Genomic DNA, 22,064 nt, shown 5'->3' with positions numbered 1-22,064 from the left:
ACTGTATATTATAAATTATAATACTCTAGACTAAATAAAAATCAATCCGGAGATCCCTACATCATACAGATTGTGCCTTTATTATTAAACGCATACGTCCAGGACCGTATTTGTGTAGAGAAAAGTAGAAAAATAACAGAAGATTGTTGCTATGTGTAACTAATTTTGATGAGGTTGCTATTTTTTCTAAATTTTGTTATTTTAATCTTATCAAAACTCCATTCACTCTACGATTATTATTAGGTTACTATATTATATTTATACCTTTATTGTAATTTGTTACTACCATTAATTATATTATGACTATCATAAGCATGAACACCTTAGCTTTGTTAAACATAGAAAGTGATTTAACGTCCACCATGTATTGGTATCTCTCAATCTAAGAAGAACGTTTTAATTTGCTTAACACATTATATGTAGGTACATATACGTTATAAGTACTAATTTTATCAAAAAAATCGTTTTTTTTTTCTTTAAATAATTGGATGATTTTTTATTGTCGCCCCGTGGTGATAAATCTGTAGACCACAGTCGACGGAATGTAAACATTTTTCTGTCAAGCAGACAGACGCGGTAAGGACGAAAATCGAGCAGAGGTTCGCCTGGCTATATTAAGTGGGAGAAGGATCAATGAAGTGGGAGAAACAGTCTGGGTGCTTCGCGCAGACTTCGACAAGTGCACCCAGAACAGTCACGCGTCGCTGTCGGAGTTCTGTTTAGTACATCGAATTATATTTTATATCATAACTATTTACAAATATATATTAATGGCTGGTTGTCGTCGCGTATCGCAATCGTTGTTCCATTTCTGTCACGCATTCGCCCTAGCCGTGGCGTTGGCGGTTACCGGAAGCGGCGGGGACGACGTTGGCGGAGGACAGGATGCCGTCGATGTACCGCCACTATGTCCGGGCGACGGGTGCGCCGCGATCCGGTGTCCTGTCCGCGACCGAGACATTTGTCCACTGGGCCTAGTGCCGGACGCGTGTGCGTGTTGTCCTAACGGCTTATGCGGCTTGGGCGAAACAGCCCCGTGCAACGCTGCCGACCGACCGTGCGCTGAAAATTTGGAGTGCGTCAAAACGGTATATTATAACTATATAATATAATATATACATAATATTCGTATTGTCAGGCCTAAGTAAAACTTTAAGAACACTTAAGCAAATCTAGGTTTTGCCACTCTTGGCACGTTTACATATTATAAACTATTATTCCAATTAAAAATTAGTTTATGAAAACAAAACGAAAATCAACGTAGGTACTCCTGTATAGGAACATTATATTTATTTATATATATTAATTATTTGTTTATAAATAACAATTAACTAGATCAATACAATATTATAGAATAATAAACCTCTACTAATTTAAGGTAGTTACGAGTGTGAGTAATTAAAACAAATAACATCAACTAACCAAATTATCAAATCAAATTCAATATATACCAAATTAACATTTATATTTTTTGTTGTGGATAATAGTCGATACTACAATAGTATTTGTTTTATCATAATAATAAGACTAACTATGAAAACAAAAGTCATTAATATATAGGTAATAAATATTAAAAAAACTAATTCAATAGGCAATAAATAAAATTATACATGTTATACTTAATAGTGGCGTATTTAAAATTTCTTTGAGAGGGGACATATGATAAAAATTGTCGATTCCAAACGTCTCAGCATTTTATTACCTAATATCAAAGCGATAAATGAAAAAACTCACAACTATAACTATATAAATATAAGTAAAAATAGGGGATGAAGGGAGAAGACATATTTTTCTAATCTCCTCCCGTAAATATACCACTGAAACATATCAGCTGTAGTGTCGAGAGTATTTTCTAAAGATACATATGGTAGGTACAGAGAATTAAAAAAAAACATTTTTAACGATAACATAATTTATTTTTTTCTATATGCATTATAACATTTAGTACAATTATATTTTTAAAATTATTTTTATATTAGTTTGAAATTTATTTTTACTCTTGTAGTGTTTACATGTACACAAAATATCAAATAATATACATAATAATGGCGGCCCGCACCACACTGCGCAGGAAGTAATTGAAACAAATTAAGTGTATAATTATATAATTTAAAGAAGCAAAACTATCTAATTAGAAAATATTCAACCTAAAAGTTGAAGATCAAATAAAAAAAAACTAATTAGTAATAATTATCAATAACCCTCGTCAATCAATATTATCAGCCGATGCTATTTATCTTCACATTATGCTATGTATGCTATGAATATCTATTTTTAGATCTAAAACATAACGATGCAACATTTTGCAGGCAGACTAACAGATGTCTCTTCTCGACCATTTTTGTTTTCAACATTATTAATTAAATTGTACTAAATATTTTTTTTATGTATAAACTCAAGAACATTTATACAATATTTACAAATTCAAAGTGTCGTTTGTTAAAAATTATAACGAAACAACTAATTTTTATAATCTTTAAAACACCTTACAATGAGTTAATATTGTGTTGTGTTATATTTATAAAAATGATTTATACTATTAAAATTTTAAATGCTGCCTTCAAAAAAGTGTGACTCCAGACATGTACCAATATCGCATACCCCTTGATTCGGGCCTGTGTTTTATTATTATTATTGTAATTATACTGAATGATTAATCAAACATCTTTTTTAAAAAACTATATTTATTTCAAAATTATAATTCGAACGAGTAGTTTTTGAATTATTGAAACATATATACTAAGTACATAATAACTAATTCTTTTTTTTTTTTTTTTTGTTATAAAATATTTTTATTATACAATCCATAAACAATGTTTACAATAAGCATAAGTAATATATTTTTTCCTTAATTCTTAAAAATGTTTAAGATTAAGTGTACATAGTTATTTTTATACCCAAACAGATTTAATAAAAGATACCTAAATGTTAAGTAATATTAATTATTATAATTTCTAAAATCATTGTAAGACATTTATGATCCTGTATTTTTTAAATCTATTATCATAGAATTTATTTACTTACTTATTAATATATAAAGTCAAATAACTTCAAACATAATTCTGACTTTCGGTCATTTGTTAATTAAGTTACAGAAAAAAGGATGATTTTCATTTGAAAAAATGAATTTGGTATTGACATTGCTGAACATACTCATTAAATGTCAAAAAAATGTAGCTATGATCTTTTAGTATACCTAATATATTTAAAAGATCCGAAAATCAGAATTTGAATAAATCCATTTTAAAAGGATAAAATGGAGGTGAGCCTGCTCCGGAAATCACTCTGTATAATTATTATTTAACTATTCAGGTATGCAATATATTACGATTTCGTGACATATTTGCGAGGGTAAAACGGTGAGGTGTGGGCTTAACTTTTTTCCGTCTCTTTAGTATACATAATATGTCAAACATGGCTGCTACAACACTTTTTCTACACGTCTTGACTCGTTTTCCATAATATCACTTCTGTAAAAAATGCTTTAGCCAAAACTGATTTTTTTTTCATTTACAGTTGTTTCATATATTTAAGATTTCGATTAAAGTTTTTAAATAATAAGAAAAATAATAATGGTCGACAATAATACATAATTGCAGCTGCAGACCCTATAGGAATATAACTAACAATAATTATAATATATGTTATGAGAAACAATAAATTAGCATACGTAAATGCAAGGCCTGTGATCAATCTAAAAAGCAGACAACTACTAACTATGCGGGTGTTATAAAAGTATTAACGAAGTGTAATATGTAATGCAAATTCTTAGAAATTCTAAAGAATTGAGCACATCTGCCACATTTTAATAGAATATTACACATGTTTTTTTTTTCATTTTTTCGTATAAAAGGTGTTATATTCATGCATAGCTTTGATTCACTACTATATATAACTACTTTAGACTCCCCTCCCCCTCATTATTGGTAAATATGAACAAAATACACGTTATACCCATAACTTATAAATTAACATATTTTTTTAAACTTTAACCCCGCCCGAACGAATTATTATAATATAATAGGTAGTGAACATTTATATCACCGATGATCGACTTATTTATACTACTGCTGCTATTATACTATGCACATAATGGCGTACATGATGTAGACTCGTGGCGTGAATACGATTTTTTTTTATCAGGTTTCTGGTTGAACGTGTAAGTATGCGTTTTACCAGACGTAAATCAGTATATTATGATGACATCGTTTGTATACGTACATATGCAATATGTACCCATGCAATATTATACACATCGACCGACCACCACCATTGCACACTCTTGACTCAGGACTCTTTCAAGCCCTTTACACCCTTTTATTAGACACTCTTATATGCAACGTCTTATGGCACATAAACACGACTGAATCATTTGAATTATATATATGTTACGGTGAATGATGTAAACGTGGTAAAAGACGTCATTCCCCGGTAAATGACATCATTTACCTAAAAAATTGGTAAACGTTGTAAATGCAGACATTCCCCGGTTATTGTCGTCAATCACCAGTTTAATCGGAGAATGATGTTTAATACTTTTATTTCAGTGTGAACGATCAGTGATAAACGTGTAGGTACCGAATAAGCTTCGTTAGTTAAAAATATCATGATGGAAGTAGATAGATAAACGAAAATCCCAACTAGCAATAACGTCGATTCTTTTAGTTTATTAGATAGTATCGACGGGCATATTATAACAAGTTGTATTTGCTACAAATATGTGTTAATATTATTTGTAAAAATGTGTGTACTAGTTATGGTACTAAAAAATTTGCTTGAAATGCAGCGGAAATGCTGTGTAGTTTAAAATATCATGGTAATTAAATTGTACAAATAAATAATTTGTAATTTGCATGTATTTTAAAATTTTTAATTAACCTATTATCTCCTTCAAATAAATGCCTAAAATAAAAAATGAAACATCCACCAACACTAAGTCATTATTATAAATAGTACCTATAGTAAAAAAATCAGTGTATTATTTGAGATTTATCATCATTTACCACTAGTTTTGGTAAATGACAACAATGACCGGTGAAAGATGTACATTTGAATTTAAAATCTGGTTTTTTACATAATTTACCTACAAAATCGAATAACTTTGGTAAAAGACATCATTCACCGGAGAATGACGACATTCACCAATATTCATCTTTCACCGTAACATATATATTTCAAAAATTATAAATCGTCAAATAAATATCATGACAAGATACTATCGTCTAGCTTACTCTGCAACTACACCCAGGTAGCAAATCGATTTTTATTTAAAAAAATATTAGGGAATTATTTTGCTTAGTCATTTGTACGTATAATGACGTATCGATTTTATAAAAACAGTAATTTCTACAGTATAGAAACAAAACGATGTAAAAAAAATACATATAAAAAAATATCGGTAAAAGCTACTAAGACTTTCCCCTTTTTTTCACACTTTTAATTTGTGCAAATTGTCAATTTATATTTCATTATTATTTATACGGGCGTGCATACAGCGATGTACAGCTAGTGACGATAAGTTAGTAAATATATTTTCTTAACCGGGTCCAATGTTTTAAGTTTTAACGAGTAACGACACCGACGAGTCACCCCGATCCTTTGCGTTCTTGCCATTTTATCATATATAATATCATATACCTGGAGCGCAATAATAAAAAGATCATGGCCGAGTTTATTTTAGAGTAGAATAATATGCTGTATTACATCGGTGTGCGCAGCCTGAAAATCGATGCCGTATCAATTTATTATTAAGAATAGGAAAAAGGTCATAAAACGCTTCTGTTAAGGATATATATATACACATATAATGTATGTTTGTATATACAATATATGATGTTCGGAACCTCCGGGTTAAGCGACATCCACGCGTGTGTGTATATAATATGGGGAAACAAATCGCCAATAATGTCTGTTCGACAAACATCGCAATAACCCTTAGCGCGCCGCGTTCGTCGTTTTTAGTGCATTTCCATCTACGGCGCAGTACTCCGATAGTGCACTAATATTTATACATAATAAACCGCACAATTATCTGGGCTTTATACTTTATAGGCATTTTACTTGTACAGTGTACAATCGTTTTAAACCTCCACCGCATAATATGTTTATATTTTATGAAATTAATATACTAAACCGCAAGTCACGACATCATTTAGTTTTTATTTGTTATTTCTATTCAGTTGCGGATTAAAGATTTTCTCATGTGGAGAGAAGAATAAAACATCTTTATTTAAATATATATAACATAAATACTATAGTACTAAAGCTATTAGACTTTTTTCTACAAATCAAAATGTAAATTCTTAACGATCCGAACATTTTTTTAGCCACAGGGTGAGCGAGAGATGATTTCTCCTTCCCCTTTATATCTTACACTGTTTCTATTGCGTTTGTAGATAGTCATTTTTATCCAATTTTATTTAATTGGGTTGAACAAATTCATGAAAATCAAATCATAAATTACTAAATACTGTTCTCAAATTTCTTTCTTTTTTATTTTTATTTAGCTGAACGCATCGTTTTTAATTCTTTTGTTAGCTTAAAATTAAAATTAATATATATTTTCTTTCAACTATTATTTATATTGTATTATATAATATAGTACAATACGCATTGCGCACGCATAAGACATTTAGAGAAAACAGCCGTTTATTAATACTGTGAACCCCGTTCAAGATTTATAGCGCTGAAATGGGAGGAACCGCGTGTATACATATACTGCAAAGGAGTCATTTTATTTTTACTCGCATATATATTTTCTACTTACTTACAAACCGGAGGCTTATTTCAAAGTGGGCATTGGTGATGCGGGCTGCTCCGGGCAATAAATTCACAGGACACTGATTGTTATTTATTCATCTCGTTGGTATCGACGAAGATGGGAGAGGATGACATCAAATACTAGACCTCCAGGGCGTCGGAAATGTAAATACACGTCTCTGATCCCCATAGTTGTTTCGAGTCTAAATCTCAGACAGTTACGACTTAAGGTTAATAAAGTTTATTTTACTCAATGACATAATAATAACATGATATAGCGTAAAATATATGTACCTATTATTTTACTATATTATAATATACTATAAGAAATTCCAAAGTAATATGAATTGATATGACTACGTGTTTATAGTATTTATACATATTATGTATCATGTTTGGTATTGACCTTGGTTTGGTCTTTAAACGATTTAAGAAATAAAGGTAGGTACTTACTACTTAGATAACTAGATTTTTGAAGGTAACGATTTCTAAAATTAAAATAAATCATAGGTTTCCATAATCCATAAGTGCGCACGACAAGTCATATAATTTGATATATTATTACAGTAATATGTATTACCAACATTAGAGAATCCACAGTGAGCTTTATCCAGTGATGTATTGCTAAAATAAACAGTGAGTATACCTAAGCCTTATTCACGTAGATATATATAATGGAGAGATTCAGATAGGGTCCAAAAAAATTTTTCTCGCTTCGCTTCAACTATAACTTTTATTTCTCTTAAAAATATACTAAATTAAAAACAATAAATTATTTTATCAATTAATATTCTAATATTACAAATATTTTACATTTTAAACAAAAAATTTAAAATGTAATCTTTTTATACACATTGGAATCATATTGTGATACCACAAAAAAAAAGTATTATACAATCGGCTATCGAGATATCGTAGTTGCAAGGTTATTGATGTATTATATTTATCTACAACCGTGATATGATACTTGATATATTATTTAAAATTGTTGTATAAAATATACGATAGATACGGCCGTATGTATACCCGCGTATCATTAATTTGTCATAAGCTATACGCCATGGGATACAAATAGCGTATTGAGGTATACAGGTATACGCCGTAAACTATGCCTCCGTATACCCCCCCCTCCCCCGTACACCATTGGGCCCATATCGTAAAATAAAAAGTTAATAATCACAAAAAATATATCAATATAAACTCCGGATTTTAGTGGGTACTATTCTTCCACTACCATCCTTGTCAGATGTTTTTAGTTATAAATTATGTTTAAACGGACGTCTCATCTGAATATGTTATCTACAGATTTTAAGTGTGAAACACAATCGATTTACATTCAGTAATTTTCGTTTAACTTCGTTATTTTTAATATTAAAGCGCAGAATTTTTCTATTATTGAACTCAAAGCCAATAACATTTACTGTGGTTTGTTAAGTGCTTTTTCGATATTTTAGTTTTGAAGAGAGTTATAAATATACAAAATATTACAGTTTAAAATAATGCTTTAAATAATTTTATTTAAATTTAAATACCAAAAAAAATACCTCCAACAAACCACAGGAAATGGTGTTATACCTAAATAATAAGATGTGAATTCACTCTAATATTAAAAATTATAAAGCATATGAGAAATTGAGAACTACTGAACTTAAGTTGTTTATGTTATCTACACACTTTACCATTGTAAAAAAACAACACAATATGCGTGTGAGAAGTGCTCTTCAAAAATATAATGTTGCATAATACACAAATATCGTCCATATCGACGTTTATTTTAAACTTATTATAACTTCACGTATTTTGGTAACTATACACATCTTTATGACGTTTCTATGATCTACGCGTTCCTTTAAACAAAAATTCAATTAATTAATTAATTATATATATAATTTATATTAATTTATTTATCACGCCATTTATTTTTAATTATAGTTAAAAGTAAATACTGATGTAAAATTTTTGTTCAAAGGAACGCATAGGTAATATATATACACATATACATATTATGTAAGTACTAATGTTCAAATTTTCAACTAATTTATATACCATCAGTCTTTTTTGAAGTAAAAAACATATATATATATTATATATATATATATATATATATATATATAATATATATTTATTAATATTGCGTCTCATCACTCGTATATATAAAGCAACTCATTTATGACAAAAATCGTGTACAGCTTCCGAAATAAGCAGTGATATCAAAATATCATGGAGCAATGGGTACATAATAAAATATAAGTTAACATTATAAGATCGTTATTTAAGAAGAGAGCAAGAGAGCCACTTCGACATTATTATTCGCATCATACATAATCATCATAAATTCAAAATGAAATGCTTGTATTTTGGAGAATTAAATTAATAATAATCATCGTTAGTAATCTTTACCCTCGCGATATTTATTTCCTCAGATAGCAAGATAATATTCATAATTGAATGATTCTATCATAGGATATTTGACTTTCATTCACATAATATTTACATAAAAAATATTTAATATTGAATACTATGGACTGTAGTAAATACTGTAACTGCGAAGTTCACTATCCCAATTCTCCCGATTATTTTTATAATTACAATAATGTTGACAGTAAATATTGACTATTTTACAAAGAATAATTTTATTTTTACAATTTTAATCTAACCGATCTCATACGTGAAATTTATTACGATCTTAATGCAGTATAAAATATATAATGTCGATAAATAATTATTTTTGAAATTATTTCAATAATTAATAAATAATATTTTTTTAATTACTTTATTACATACAAATAATAGGGGATTTCGCAAAGATTTCTGTTTTATTATCATTATTGTTTATAGTTCATTCAGCTAAAATCTATTACAAATAACAATATTGAATTTTTGATTTCTATTTTTAATGATCTTTTAGTATTTTTTTTTTTTTTTAATTTTCATATAATGTAGATATAGAGAACCACTAATCAACGATTAAACACTGGTAAATTGACCCATTGATTCATGCCATATCAACAATATTATTACAAATGTAAACTATTAAGATATCAATATCATAATTTATATTAGTCCTAAAATTATAGCTATAGAACATTTTTTAAATTAAATTATATCTTAACATAATATTTGAATTTGAATTATTAGTAAAATCATGAGATAAATAAAAACATTGAACTTTATTACGGAGTAATATTGTTCTAAATTATTATTTTAATAAAAGTCATTGAATAAATTAGTACCAGCAATAAAAAATATTTTAGGTATATCATCGTCATCTTACGTTAGATACTTAGATGTGTAGAAAGTATAGTAACTATAGGAAATTTAACTAAATAAATTTCATTTATACATATAGTATCATAAAACTATTTTGACATGCAACCATAAAAAAAATGTATACAATATGTACTGTATTGTTTTATCGTTCTTAACATTTATCTACCTAATGTCTGTGTAAATGTGATTTAAAATTGTTTTCATTCTTTTATCATCTGGCGTATTATTTGTGTAGAGTGTGGACAATACACACGACAGCATAACATTATTATAATACGCAGGTGGATTCGAACCGAATATTAGGTGTGATGTATATATTTCGAGCGAATGATATAAACACTTAAAATATATACAGTTCTATAAAATAAATGACAATCAATAAAAAAATATTATAAAAAAAATGAACGTTGATTTTTTTTCTAAGCATACAACATAATATATAATTATATTAATATACATTAATTAATATAATATACTAATATTGTGTGTAATTTAAAAAAAGTAATAATAAAAACGAGAATATAACATTATTATTATTCTAAACATGATATCGTTATAATTAATAATAAACAAACATTGGCATTTCCAAGCTGTTTGTTACAATATAATAATGTACTCATCAATATTATATTCATATAGGTACCTACTATTATAATGTACACGTGGTATAAAACGCCGAGAACAAGATGCGGTTTTTTCACTCCTGTTGGCTGTCGTGTTGATATTATAAAGTTTATAATATAAACATATAACGTACGACGTACCTATATATAATGTATATATCTGTGTATATTCACTCACTTACACGGCTGCGGTATAGACGCAAATTATTTCTCTTTGATATTTTTTTTGTTTCGTTCTACGCCGATCGCTTTTTCCCGAACACGTGAAATCTTTTAAGCTCAGTGATGCATCTGCTATGTCATATTATTATCATAGTACTATATTATGTGAATTGTGGGTATTATAATATAATATTATGAACATATTTTGTGTGTCACGTATACAAGTCGATCGCTAGGCCGGCATACAGAATTGCTCAAGGTTAGGTTAGGTTGTGCATTCTGCATTTTTTTCAACCGACTTTAAAGATTCAACGCGCACCTTAACGGGATTGAATGTTTTGTTTTTAAATCATCACTTTGACGAAGAAAAAAAATTGTAAAATTTGTATCAATAATAATAATAACGAGAACGTCGGAAGAATATGGAAACACGCGATATTTTATTATTCTGTGATGAATGATGATCATCTCATAGCCAATAAGTAGGTACACTACTTATTGACGTGTGAAACATTACGAATAAAATCTATGAAGTAGTTATAGATACACTATAACGCAGTATGCATATTCATACAATATATTTTTATTTTTTTACTATTTTCACTGATTTTATTTTAATTTTTAATAAAAAAAATATATCACTATTTCTTGCTTCACTCAGAATCTAATGTGTATATTTTGAACTTATAAACATTTAAAAATATTCCTCTATTCATAGGTACTTAATATATTTTTAAATAGTTTGAATATGCATACTATTAATATTACCAATTCACAGGAAATAAAATTTAATTTATAAGATAAATGGTATTAATATTTAATATTTTTATATATTATATTGACATCATAAACTCTAAGACGATAAAAAATTATCGACATATTCAGGTTTTAAAATTTATCAAATTTTTGCAGTCAATCAAACAACTGCCGTTCTAATAACCTGTACAGGAAGTTCTAGAGCTACTACAGTATGATAGAATTTTTTAATAGTTAACTGCTATTAAATTTCAATACAATTTTATTATTTATAGTAATATTCGTTATTATTTTAATACATACGAATTCTTTTTTCGCCATAATTCAATAGCATAATATACGCTTCATATATGTTACTACATATTATATTTATATTTTAAAAGTAATATTGTTCACTGCCGTCTAAAAATGTTTTAATGCCAATGGATAAATATCTAATATTTGGTCGGATATTTTATTTTTTGCATTTAATATGAGTACTGAATGTCTAAAATTTAGACCATTAATGAATGATGTTGGTAGACGACGGAAATATTCCTCGAATTTATATGTCATTTGTCATTAGGTGATGTTGGCAGAAATAAATTCATATACTTTAAAAAAAAAATTATCTTATAAATAAGATTTGAAAAACTATAAAACTATTAGGTATTACGTGATAATAAAACGATTTTAACACCTTGGGTGGCTAAAACCCCAGTTCCCTTCAATTCCACTCATGTAAGAAATATTAGTACCTAGCTACATTTCTTTAATATTGGCTAACCAGCAAATGTACATAATAATAATTAACATTTTATAATACTCGTATAGTATAACATTGTAAAATTAATGAAAACCACAGGCTGGCATATTACGATACATACATTATTATTATGTAAACAGGAAGACGTCAACGCCGGAGTGCAGTACCGGTGCGCATGCAAGGAAACGGATCCGATATGCGGGTCGGACAATAGGACGTACTCGAATGCGTGTCAGCTGAACGAGGCGGCCGCGGAGCTCGGCAACAACGGGACGCAACTATGGATGCGATATAGGGGACCGTGTCAATCGGGTAAGTACCTATACACACACGCACGTGTATAATGTAATATCATATTAAAGACATAATATAACGTTTGAACGATCTCTTATTAATTCGATTCCACTCTCTTCAAATACTGTCTCTCGCGTTCTCATAGTTTTCCGCTTGACGTACGATTAAACACACTAAAATATAATATACGAAATGCAAGTATACTTACGTACATAAATCTGTCAACGAACACGTTTGAGTATGTGTAATGTATGAGTGTGTGTGTGTGTGTGTGTGTGTGTGTGTGTGTGTGTACTCTACTATACTTATTGATTTTCAACCGAGCTTCACATAGCATCAATTATTCTCTTTTAAAAGGTTTTTATTTATTATTTATTATTTTTTTTCTTTTTAGCAAATAGTGGCTAAAATAGATTTATGTACTTACATGACTCGAGTTTACTTTTTTTGATTTTTCTCTTATTGATTAGGAGGTACTAAAACATAAAAATAAAATTATATATACCTATATGCATTTACCGAGTGATTTGTCGGGCATGCTAATCCATCCCCTTTAACCCTTAAGTAATTCATTTATTTTATCCCAATTTCCAAGTAGCTAGGTAGCCAGTAAATCCCATATTTTTGAATAATTTAAGAATTATTTTGTAGTGATAAAAACTTTATTTTTCAAACAAAACCCTCCTTTTTTAGAGTAAATGTGAGTCTAAATAATTTTTTTGAAATTGTTTAAGTATCTAAATCTGAACTTAAAAAATTAATTTCTACACAATTAATTTAAAATAATTATATTCCTTAATAATGTTCTAAAATAAATTTAATATACTTTGGTCAATTATTATTTATAAATATGCTTTTTATACTAGAATAATTTTTACAAAAAATTTAATTAACTTATTTTAATAACTATATAATTTTAAAATCATCATTATTTATTTGGGTATTTTAAATCTTTTATAATGGGCTTTAATCTTAAGTAGGTCTCAACGTTTAAAGTCAAATTTCGATTTCTATACATCAAAATTTTCAAAAATAATTTTCTCCTTAATAATTTATAGTTATAGGGCAACAGTGGCGTATTTACGAGAGGGGGGAGATATCAAGGGGATAATCCCCTCCATAAGCTGTATACACACAAATAATAATAATTATAGTCATCATATTGTTCATATTTATTTAAGCATTCGATTTTATATCAATAAAACATTTAATCTCAAGTAATGTGTTATAGGTATATTATAATTTTGGCAACATATTTAAATATAGAATGAATATTTAATAGCTATTAATTTATTATAAAAAGCTATTATAATTCCTGGAAATTTAGGGGGCTAAGGAGGCGTAGCCCCCTCGAGTTGGTAATTACCGTATAAAATCATATCTCTCCCCATGACAAAAACCTAAATACACCAATGAAGGACAATACACATTTAAAAAACGAACACTACTTAAATCACACAAAATTCCAAGTACCTGTTTGAAAATATTATAGTATATACCATTGATAATCAATGTCTATACTTAAAAATGTCAAAAACCAGAGTTTAAATTAATCTATTTTAGAGAAAAAGTAAAGATAAGTATTCTTGATGAATCGCTCTGTATTCTATACAAATTAAACGTCAGTGTAGTAGTACATCAGCTGTTACTTATCGTTATTTGTTACAATCTAATACCACGCTCTCTACCCAAATTTAACTATATGAATATATATAAATAATATTTAATATTTATATCAATATCTAGTATTCTAACATAATTTGATATTTTAGTATAATATTAAATATATTATAATTACTGTGTTAAAAAAAAAAACAAAAAAACATGATTGACATACCATTAAATAACTGTGTGTATTTAATTATTAACAATAGTTATGGTGACATAACGTCATAACGATAATAATGTTTATGAACATACAATTTAAAAATTTGAACTTTGATTATTGATAAGTAATTACATAATGTAATCATTGATGAAATAATTGATTATTAATTGAATATTTTGTATATCGGTTGTGAAATATCGTGCACGTGATAGATTATGATACACATTACAAACAAAATTGTATTCGTGAAATACTTATTAGATATATCTCTCACCTATATAATAAACAAATTGTTTGCTTACAGTTGCGAATTCTCGATAAATTATAATGTCAACACTTTAAAAATATTATTATTATACTATATTATAATTATTATATTCGTTTTTAGCCCCTGTCATTAGGTCAGCGCCCAAGAACTTAGCTGGTTCCATCGGACATACCGTGGTATTTGATTGTGAAGTCAAGGGATATCCTGTGCCTAGTATTAACTGGCAATTTACGAACACATATGGAATCACCAAATGGTTGCCAGGTTCGATTTACATTTTTTTTTTAAATACAACCGGACCCACTCCATTGGTAATAACATCTACAATAACACGTGAATTTTTCACTTCTCAGAGAAGAGAATTAATAGTGAGCTAGGCACATTCTACCTCTCCCAAGTAATATGACATTGATAAAGAAAAGAAAAAGTTACAACTTGCAAAAACAATAAACTGCTTACACATTACACGAGACCTCACGATCCTCATATAAAGTAACGTAGTACCATTAATTAGTTTAAATCTACTGAATTTTCAAAGTTATTTTAAATTATAACCCCTATTATATTATATGCTATATAATAAATTTAATGTAAACTTTAAATTTTTATTGAGGATATCTGCTGGTTAAATTAATGATGTTTATTTAATGTGTTAATTCTGCTAGATCTAGATAATAATTAATATGCAACTTAGCGGTATAATACATTTTTCTATATTTTATCAGCAAGCATTATTTTTATTTTTATTTTAAGATTGAACATTGTTGTATTTCCATAGAAATAATGTCAATCAATCTTTTAACAAATACTCGAAATCATTGAAGTTTAATCAATTAGTACTTGTTAATAATAATGACTCATAGTGATATACAAGAAACGATAATTAATTATCTACATTTCAATAGTACGACGATTTCATTAACATTAATACTATCATGAATAGCTATCATTATATTAAATCATAACCACGAAATTTTTACTTAATAATACTCTAAAGGTATAAGTTCTATTATTTATTTTATTTCTCGTGCATTTATATCTTGTTTAAAATAGTTGAGATGGTTAAATAAACATAAGTTGAAATGTTAAACCGTATCAGCTAATAGATATACATATAATACCTTATGATAATCTATAATGTTATTGTTTAAATTATGATATATATTGGCAGTAAAAAACCTACTGTCTACAGATAAAAAAACATAATAATAATAATAATAATAACAATATAATTTAGGTATAGATATGCAAAGCACTTAATTTTTATAATCTTATTAATACTTATTTCATACCTACGTCGAAAATTTGTATATTCATTTTAAATCGTTACAAAACATGATTGAAATATATACTTAAAGCCTAAAGGCATCATACTATTTTTAGTGTTATAGATTTTTGGACTTTTCGCTTTTAACAAAGAACACATAAATTTTTAATTTCATATTTCTGAGCAGAATATTTTTCCGAAAACATCTATGTATAAAAATTGAGTTTTAACGAATACCAAATTATTAGTACCTATTTAAAATTGTAAACTTTAAAGTTTAAAAGATATATGAGTATCATAGGGATACCGTATAAAATATTGGTCTATTACTCCACACGACTTAACTTTAAATCAGTACTTATTTACTATAACTTCAATTTATGCAAAAAAAAATACTTCTAAAAACATTTATATTTTTCGTGATAATGAGTAATTACTATTAAAAAAATCACCCAGTATAATATTATGTATATATCGTGTAATTGAATTTTAGTAGAATATAGCTAAGTTATCATTTTATCTTTTCTATCCGCTCCTGATCCCAAAGACATATTTCAATGGGTGGTTAAAAATAATAAAACTACGCACAATATTCGCCTAAATTATTTTACATGTATGTAATTACTATTATAGTTTCTTTATTGTTCTTGATTTATCTATATATGTATTTTTTTTTTTTTAATATGTTTATCAATAATCATTAAAAACATTTATATTAATTGTTGTTAACTATTAACCAAATGTTATAAATTTATAATTTGTACACATTACAAACTGTATCTATAGTTAAATAATTGTTACAATAAATTAAAACACTGATGCGTACAAAAAAAAAAAAAAAAATATATATATAAAATTTTTATGAAAATAAATTTATTTATTTATATATATATATATAATAAGTTAATAGCCATTTGGCTATTTTAAGCATAAGTATAAAATAAATTTCATATAATTAGCAAATATTTATTATAATACAAATTATGTATAAGATAAATATTTGACCTTATATCGGTTAATATTGATTAAAGACGTCGTTCTTCTTATGGGGAACAATGGGACATCATTTTTCACAAAATTAAACTAAACCACTGATAAATAAACTACTGAAACCTAGTATTAACTATTAACAGCTGTAGCACGAATACAAATTCGCTATGACTAGTGTCGTACATTAATATATGACCTTCAATTAATCTGCGGGTAAAGTTTGCACAAAATCTAATGTGACGTTTGGATGCTTCGATATGGAGTATACCATTAGCACTAGATGCGGTAGATAAGTAATATATAGACAACACCCAAAAAAGCCGAGAAAACGGTTTTAATACTCTAGTAATATTACAATACTTAAAAAAAAAACACTTACACATTGTTTTTATTTTAATGTTAAATAAAAATTATTAAATAAAAACCAATTTATATTATTTAAATTTACGTAGTTTTACATTATCTTGATTTATAAGAGTTTTAAATAAAACGACTTAATATATACATGTATTATATTATAATTATGTAGGTATATTTAATAATATGATTCTTGGACGTAACATAAATTTAATTTGTCAGACCGTTGTGCTGTTATTATCAAATATCAGCTGATAGGTACATAATATTATGCTCGTTATACTCTACATCGTAATTTAGAATAAAAATAGTATAACAAAGCAATATAACTTAAACCTATTTATTTTCTTAGATAAGATACTTGTGTAGTTAACTTGTATCAAACTCTATACACTATTATAAAACATGTAAAAATTTACAAAAAATATAAAAAATTCCAAAATGCCTACCTATGTAAAATAAAATTTTCATTTATAAACTCTTTGATGTATTAGTCAAATTCTGTACTTGTTAAACAATATTCTAGAATATTCAGAAAAAAAATGCGATTTGCATCCGCGCCGTAGTTATTATAATATTATTGGAATCATAATAATATATACTAACTAGTTAAAATTCAACAAACGCGCATTATTCGTATATTTTCATTTTTAAATTATAATACATAATAGTTATTGCCTGGTATTCAACTCAACTCGTGTATTCGTTTATAATGTACATTAACCCATTAAGTCCGGAATTTTTTTTTTTTTTAATTTGAAGTTGATTTTGATTAAAAGGTCACCTTACGTACTTATATAATAATTGTCTATAATTTTTTTTTTTTTTTTTTACCCCGTTTTTAAGATAAGTTCCGTGACCATATGGTAACGCTAGAAGTATATACTACCTATTTTAAAATCATCATATTTTTTTTACAAATAAATATCGTTATAGTAGGTATACAATTTCAACAACCAATTATTATTGACGAAATCAATTGTATTATTTTAACAATGATTGCATAATTATAATTATAAATATTACATTAAAACTGAATAGTTGTAATCAAATTTATTTTTTATGGAAGTTCACGAAACAATCTATACATAGTCCAACGTCACATTTGACACACATTGTCCGTCCTACTGATTTACAGCCATCTTTTGCACACCTCCTTCTTTTCTTCTCTTGAGTATATGAAACTAAGTGGTCCATACGATCATATCTAATATCATCGGAAATACGACTGTCGGATGATGACAGAGATCTTGAAGGTCTCCCTGCACCTATTCGAGCTATACCATATCTTTGTAAATATGTTTGAACTAATTCACGGCGGAAATCCAATTGAGTAATTTGTTTAGAGTTAGCTTTTTTGTACAAAGTCCAACTGTTGTTCATTGGAATTTCCAATAGCCAAGTAAAAATTGGCCACCACCATTTTTTACCTCTCACCCCAATTCTATAAGTGGCTATGTTTTGATCCATCTGATCAGTTCCGCCCATATACTGGTTATATTGCGCAACAAGATTGGGGCGACTTACATTTATATGTTTTTTATGTTTTTGTGAATATCTTTTTACACTAGATACTTTTTCGGTGCCGACATCAGTGGAAGCCATTGTAACAACTGCATTATCCATCCACCTAACCAACAAAATACCCTCATTTTTTTCTATTGCGGTTTCAAAACTTCCGCGTTCTTTTTTTGAAAATTTTTTTTTGTCGGTCAAAGGACAATTTTTTGGTATTCTATTCTGTCGGATAGTACCAATCGCTGAGTAACCCAGATATTTGAAATAATTAAAAACATTTATCCCAGTAAATAAGTTATCCATGTACAATGAGTAAGGTAATTTTTTTTTAGAATTGGGTAAGTCTTCAAGCATTAAAATAAGAGGTGATACTGCCTTTCCAAATATAGAATTATATTTTTCGTTTTCACGAGGATCTTTGCCTTGATACAATTCAAAATTTACAAGATAACCGTCATTCGTATTTACACACCACATTTTGTAACCAAATCGTATTGGTTTACCTCTAATAAATTGCTTACATCCATGCTTACCAAAGTACTTCACCATTGATTCGTCATAAGCAAGATGTTTTTGAGGTACAAAATTTTCTAAGCACTTATTTTTTATCATATTCATAAGAGGTCTAATTTTCCAAGCCTTATCTTTAGCATCAATTTGTGTATTATCAGCACAATGAATAAAGCGACATATTTGCAAAAATCTATCACGGCGCATTGCATTACAGACAGCCTCATTTTTCATATCATCCATAGAGTCCCAAAACGACTTTTTTGAAGGTAATTTATTGTATCCACTAAGGTATAAAATACTAATAAAACATCGAATTTCGTCATGTGTTATATGTGGATCTGGACAATTTAAAAAAAGTGCATAACGCCTAGTTTCATCCACAAGATAATTAATTATGTCGTAATCCAAAAAAGTTTCAAAAATGTCTACAATAGATAAGTTTTTGTAACTTGAAAAATCAGGCTCAGGAAAGTTCTTTTGAAGCTCTTCAAAATCTCCCCCTTTTATCCACGTAAAAGATTTCTTACCAGTTTTTATTTTTTTCATCCACTCATCTATACTTTTCGTGCTTACGTGTTTATATTGTTCACTCGATGTCACAGATTTACTGCTCAAAATGTTTTCTAGACCAATATTATCATCACCAATACCGCCGTACCTCTTATTATTGGCTAATTTAATTTCTGCTTTAGATCGTAATTGGCGTGCTGATAAGTTGTCTACTTCACCATTGTTTTCATCCCCGGAATCTTCATCAGTTTGTACACATGGTTCAGGTGGTTCGATATATATCTCGTCTGCATCTATGTCATTGTACAAAATGTCTAACGCCTCAGACAGCGAAAATCCAGTTCTGTTGAAAAAATTTAAATTATATGTAGTACTTGCGCCTAGCGTTACCATACGGTAACATCAAACTTTTAACTTTCATAACTTATTCAATATTGAATAATATCACACTTTATTAAGTTAATATTAATCCCTATAGTATACTGAATACGCATAAATAAAAATTATAGTTGATTCATATATTTAAAATATATATAATTTACTTACTCGAAATTGATATCCATGTTCTACGAAATAATTTTCAAACTAAATTGAATTTCTTGATAAATATTTAATGTCAACATATAATAAAGATATCTGTGTGTAAAATTAATCACCGGGTCATTATCAACGATATGAACGACGTTGGAACTGGATAATCCCATAAGTTTAAAAATAGCATGCATTCAAACATGACTATAATTGTGTTACCATACGGTTACGCTAGGCCTTAATGGGTTAATATGTTAATTTATTTCACAGGAGACGATACGCTGATAGCGATACAGACCAGAGGAGGCCCAGACCATTTTACTGTCACCTCGTGGGTACAAATCATGGAATTCAAACCCGCCGTACACACGGGAAATTACACATGTCTAGGCACTAATTCAGTGGATATAACTACGGCTTCGGCCGTGTTGGACGTTCGCAAAATGGTTTAGATACGTCTCTATACAATAACTTGTATACTTGTATACGTGTTTGTATTTTTATAATTTTTTTTTTTTTTACGTGTACTATATAGGTATTTTTTTAATTATATTTTTTACTTGTTTTATTATTTTTAATGATATAATTTTTGTAGCTCAAAAGTTTTAAATATCGTATTAGAAGATTCCCATGTTTAACAAAAATTATTCTTGATTTAAAAATATCAACAATTCATATTTTGTCTAATTTTTTTTTTTTTTTTAAACATTTAAAATTTAAGCTATATTACAATTTGTAAAAATATGTAACTATGTATTTATAAATTTTAAAAGAATCGATTTTTTAAGTAATACCAAGCCAACCATTTTAAACTGCAGGTATTGATCACATCTCACAGACACATTTAAATTTTGTCCAAATTGTTTTTAATTTGTTTATTATTTTTACCTCTCAAACATGTTGTTTTACATTTTATTAAATTATTGATGACATTTTTTGGTAACGTAGGTATTAAAGTGTTAACTCTATGTAGCGATGTAGCCACGTAGATATAGACGTCCGTTGTTCATTAACTAGTAACTCACTGTTTATATTATCAAATATCTTTGATCAATCCAAGTAGTAAGCAATAGTTTTTTTTCCTTCCGTCATTATTTTTATTTTTTTATTGATTAGACTTGTTACAGAGCTTAAACATTTTGAAAAATAACCCAAAGGTAATCGTCTAGTTTTAACAATTTTTGAAGGCTGTGTACACTTATTGTGAACGTTGAAGTTGATAATATCTGTATCTATTAAATAGTTTATAATGCAAATATTTAGCGATTTGTAGGACTGAAAATGATAGTGAGATAATGATTTAAATTGTAAGATTTTGAATTACTCTTCTAACATAACGTTTTGTGGCCAATAATTACAACAAAAAAAATCAGATGTGGAAAATCAAAAAATTAAATTTGAAAAACGAGCATGGTAGCGTTATCTAGTGATGAAAATAATGAACTTTAAAACGTAATTGTTGTACTGTATAAATGCTAATAGTTTAATATTGACTGCCTTAGCTTACACTTTTGAGTGCAATTTTTTTGAAAAAAAAAATGTTCTTACGAAGTGATTTTCAATTAGTAATAAAATACAATTTAAATAATTTTTGATGATCAATGTTAGTAGATTTAAATTAAATTGTAATTTTAGCATAAAAAAGTAATATTAGAATTATTGGATTTAGGTAG

At 27.7% G+C, this 22,064-nt stretch overlaps 2 protein-coding genes across 2 annotated transcripts; one reads left to right on the top strand and one right to left on the bottom strand.

Moving 5' to 3' along the window:
* Positions 1–670: 670 nt before the first annotated feature.
* Positions 671–20,927, top strand: LOC112599069 (insulin-like growth factor-binding protein-related protein 1). The gene is made up of 4 exons (XM_025345789.1): positions 671–1,088; positions 12,456–12,627; positions 14,826–14,969; positions 20,662–20,927. Exons 1-4 carry the CDS (start codon positions 771–773, stop codon positions 20,841–20,843), a joined length of 816 nt encoding a protein of 271 aa, XP_025201574.1. The 5' UTR covers positions 671–770; the 3' UTR covers positions 20,844–20,927.
* On the bottom strand, positions 18,326–20,634 carry LOC112599068 (piggyBac transposable element-derived protein 3-like). The gene is made up of 2 exons (XM_025345788.1): positions 20,407–20,634; positions 18,326–20,203 (listed from the first exon to the last, which is right to left on the bottom strand). The coding sequence occupies exons 1-2, from the start codon at positions 20,421–20,423 to the stop codon at positions 18,373–18,375; spliced, it is 1,848 nt and encodes a 615-aa protein (XP_025201573.1). The 5' UTR covers positions 20,424–20,634; the 3' UTR covers positions 18,326–18,372.
* Positions 20,928–22,064: the final 1,137 nt, after the last annotated feature.

Source organism: Melanaphis sacchari, unplaced genomic scaffold (genome assembly GCF_002803265.2).
Source record: "Melanaphis sacchari strain LSU unplaced genomic scaffold, SCAv2.0 Contig4_pilon_pilon, whole genome shotgun sequence".
NCBI classification, from domain to species: domain Eukaryota; kingdom Metazoa; phylum Arthropoda; class Insecta; order Hemiptera; family Aphididae; genus Melanaphis; species Melanaphis sacchari.
The sequence above is the reverse complement of the archived record's forward strand: the minus strand, read 5'-3'. Positions and strand labels throughout refer to the sequence as shown.

Coding starts and splice junctions, on each gene's coding strand:
- LOC112599069 (XM_025345789.1), top strand. CDS start 771: ATGGCTGGTTGTCGTCGCGTATCGCAATCGTTGTTCCATTTCTGTCAC. Junction 1,089..12,455: donor ATTTGGAGTGCGTCAAAACG/GTATATTATAAC, acceptor TTATGTAAACAG/GAAGACGTCAACGCCGGAGT. Junction 12,628..14,825: donor TAGGGGACCGTGTCAATCGG/GTAAGTACCTAT, acceptor ATTCGTTTTTAG/CCCCTGTCATTAGGTCAGCG.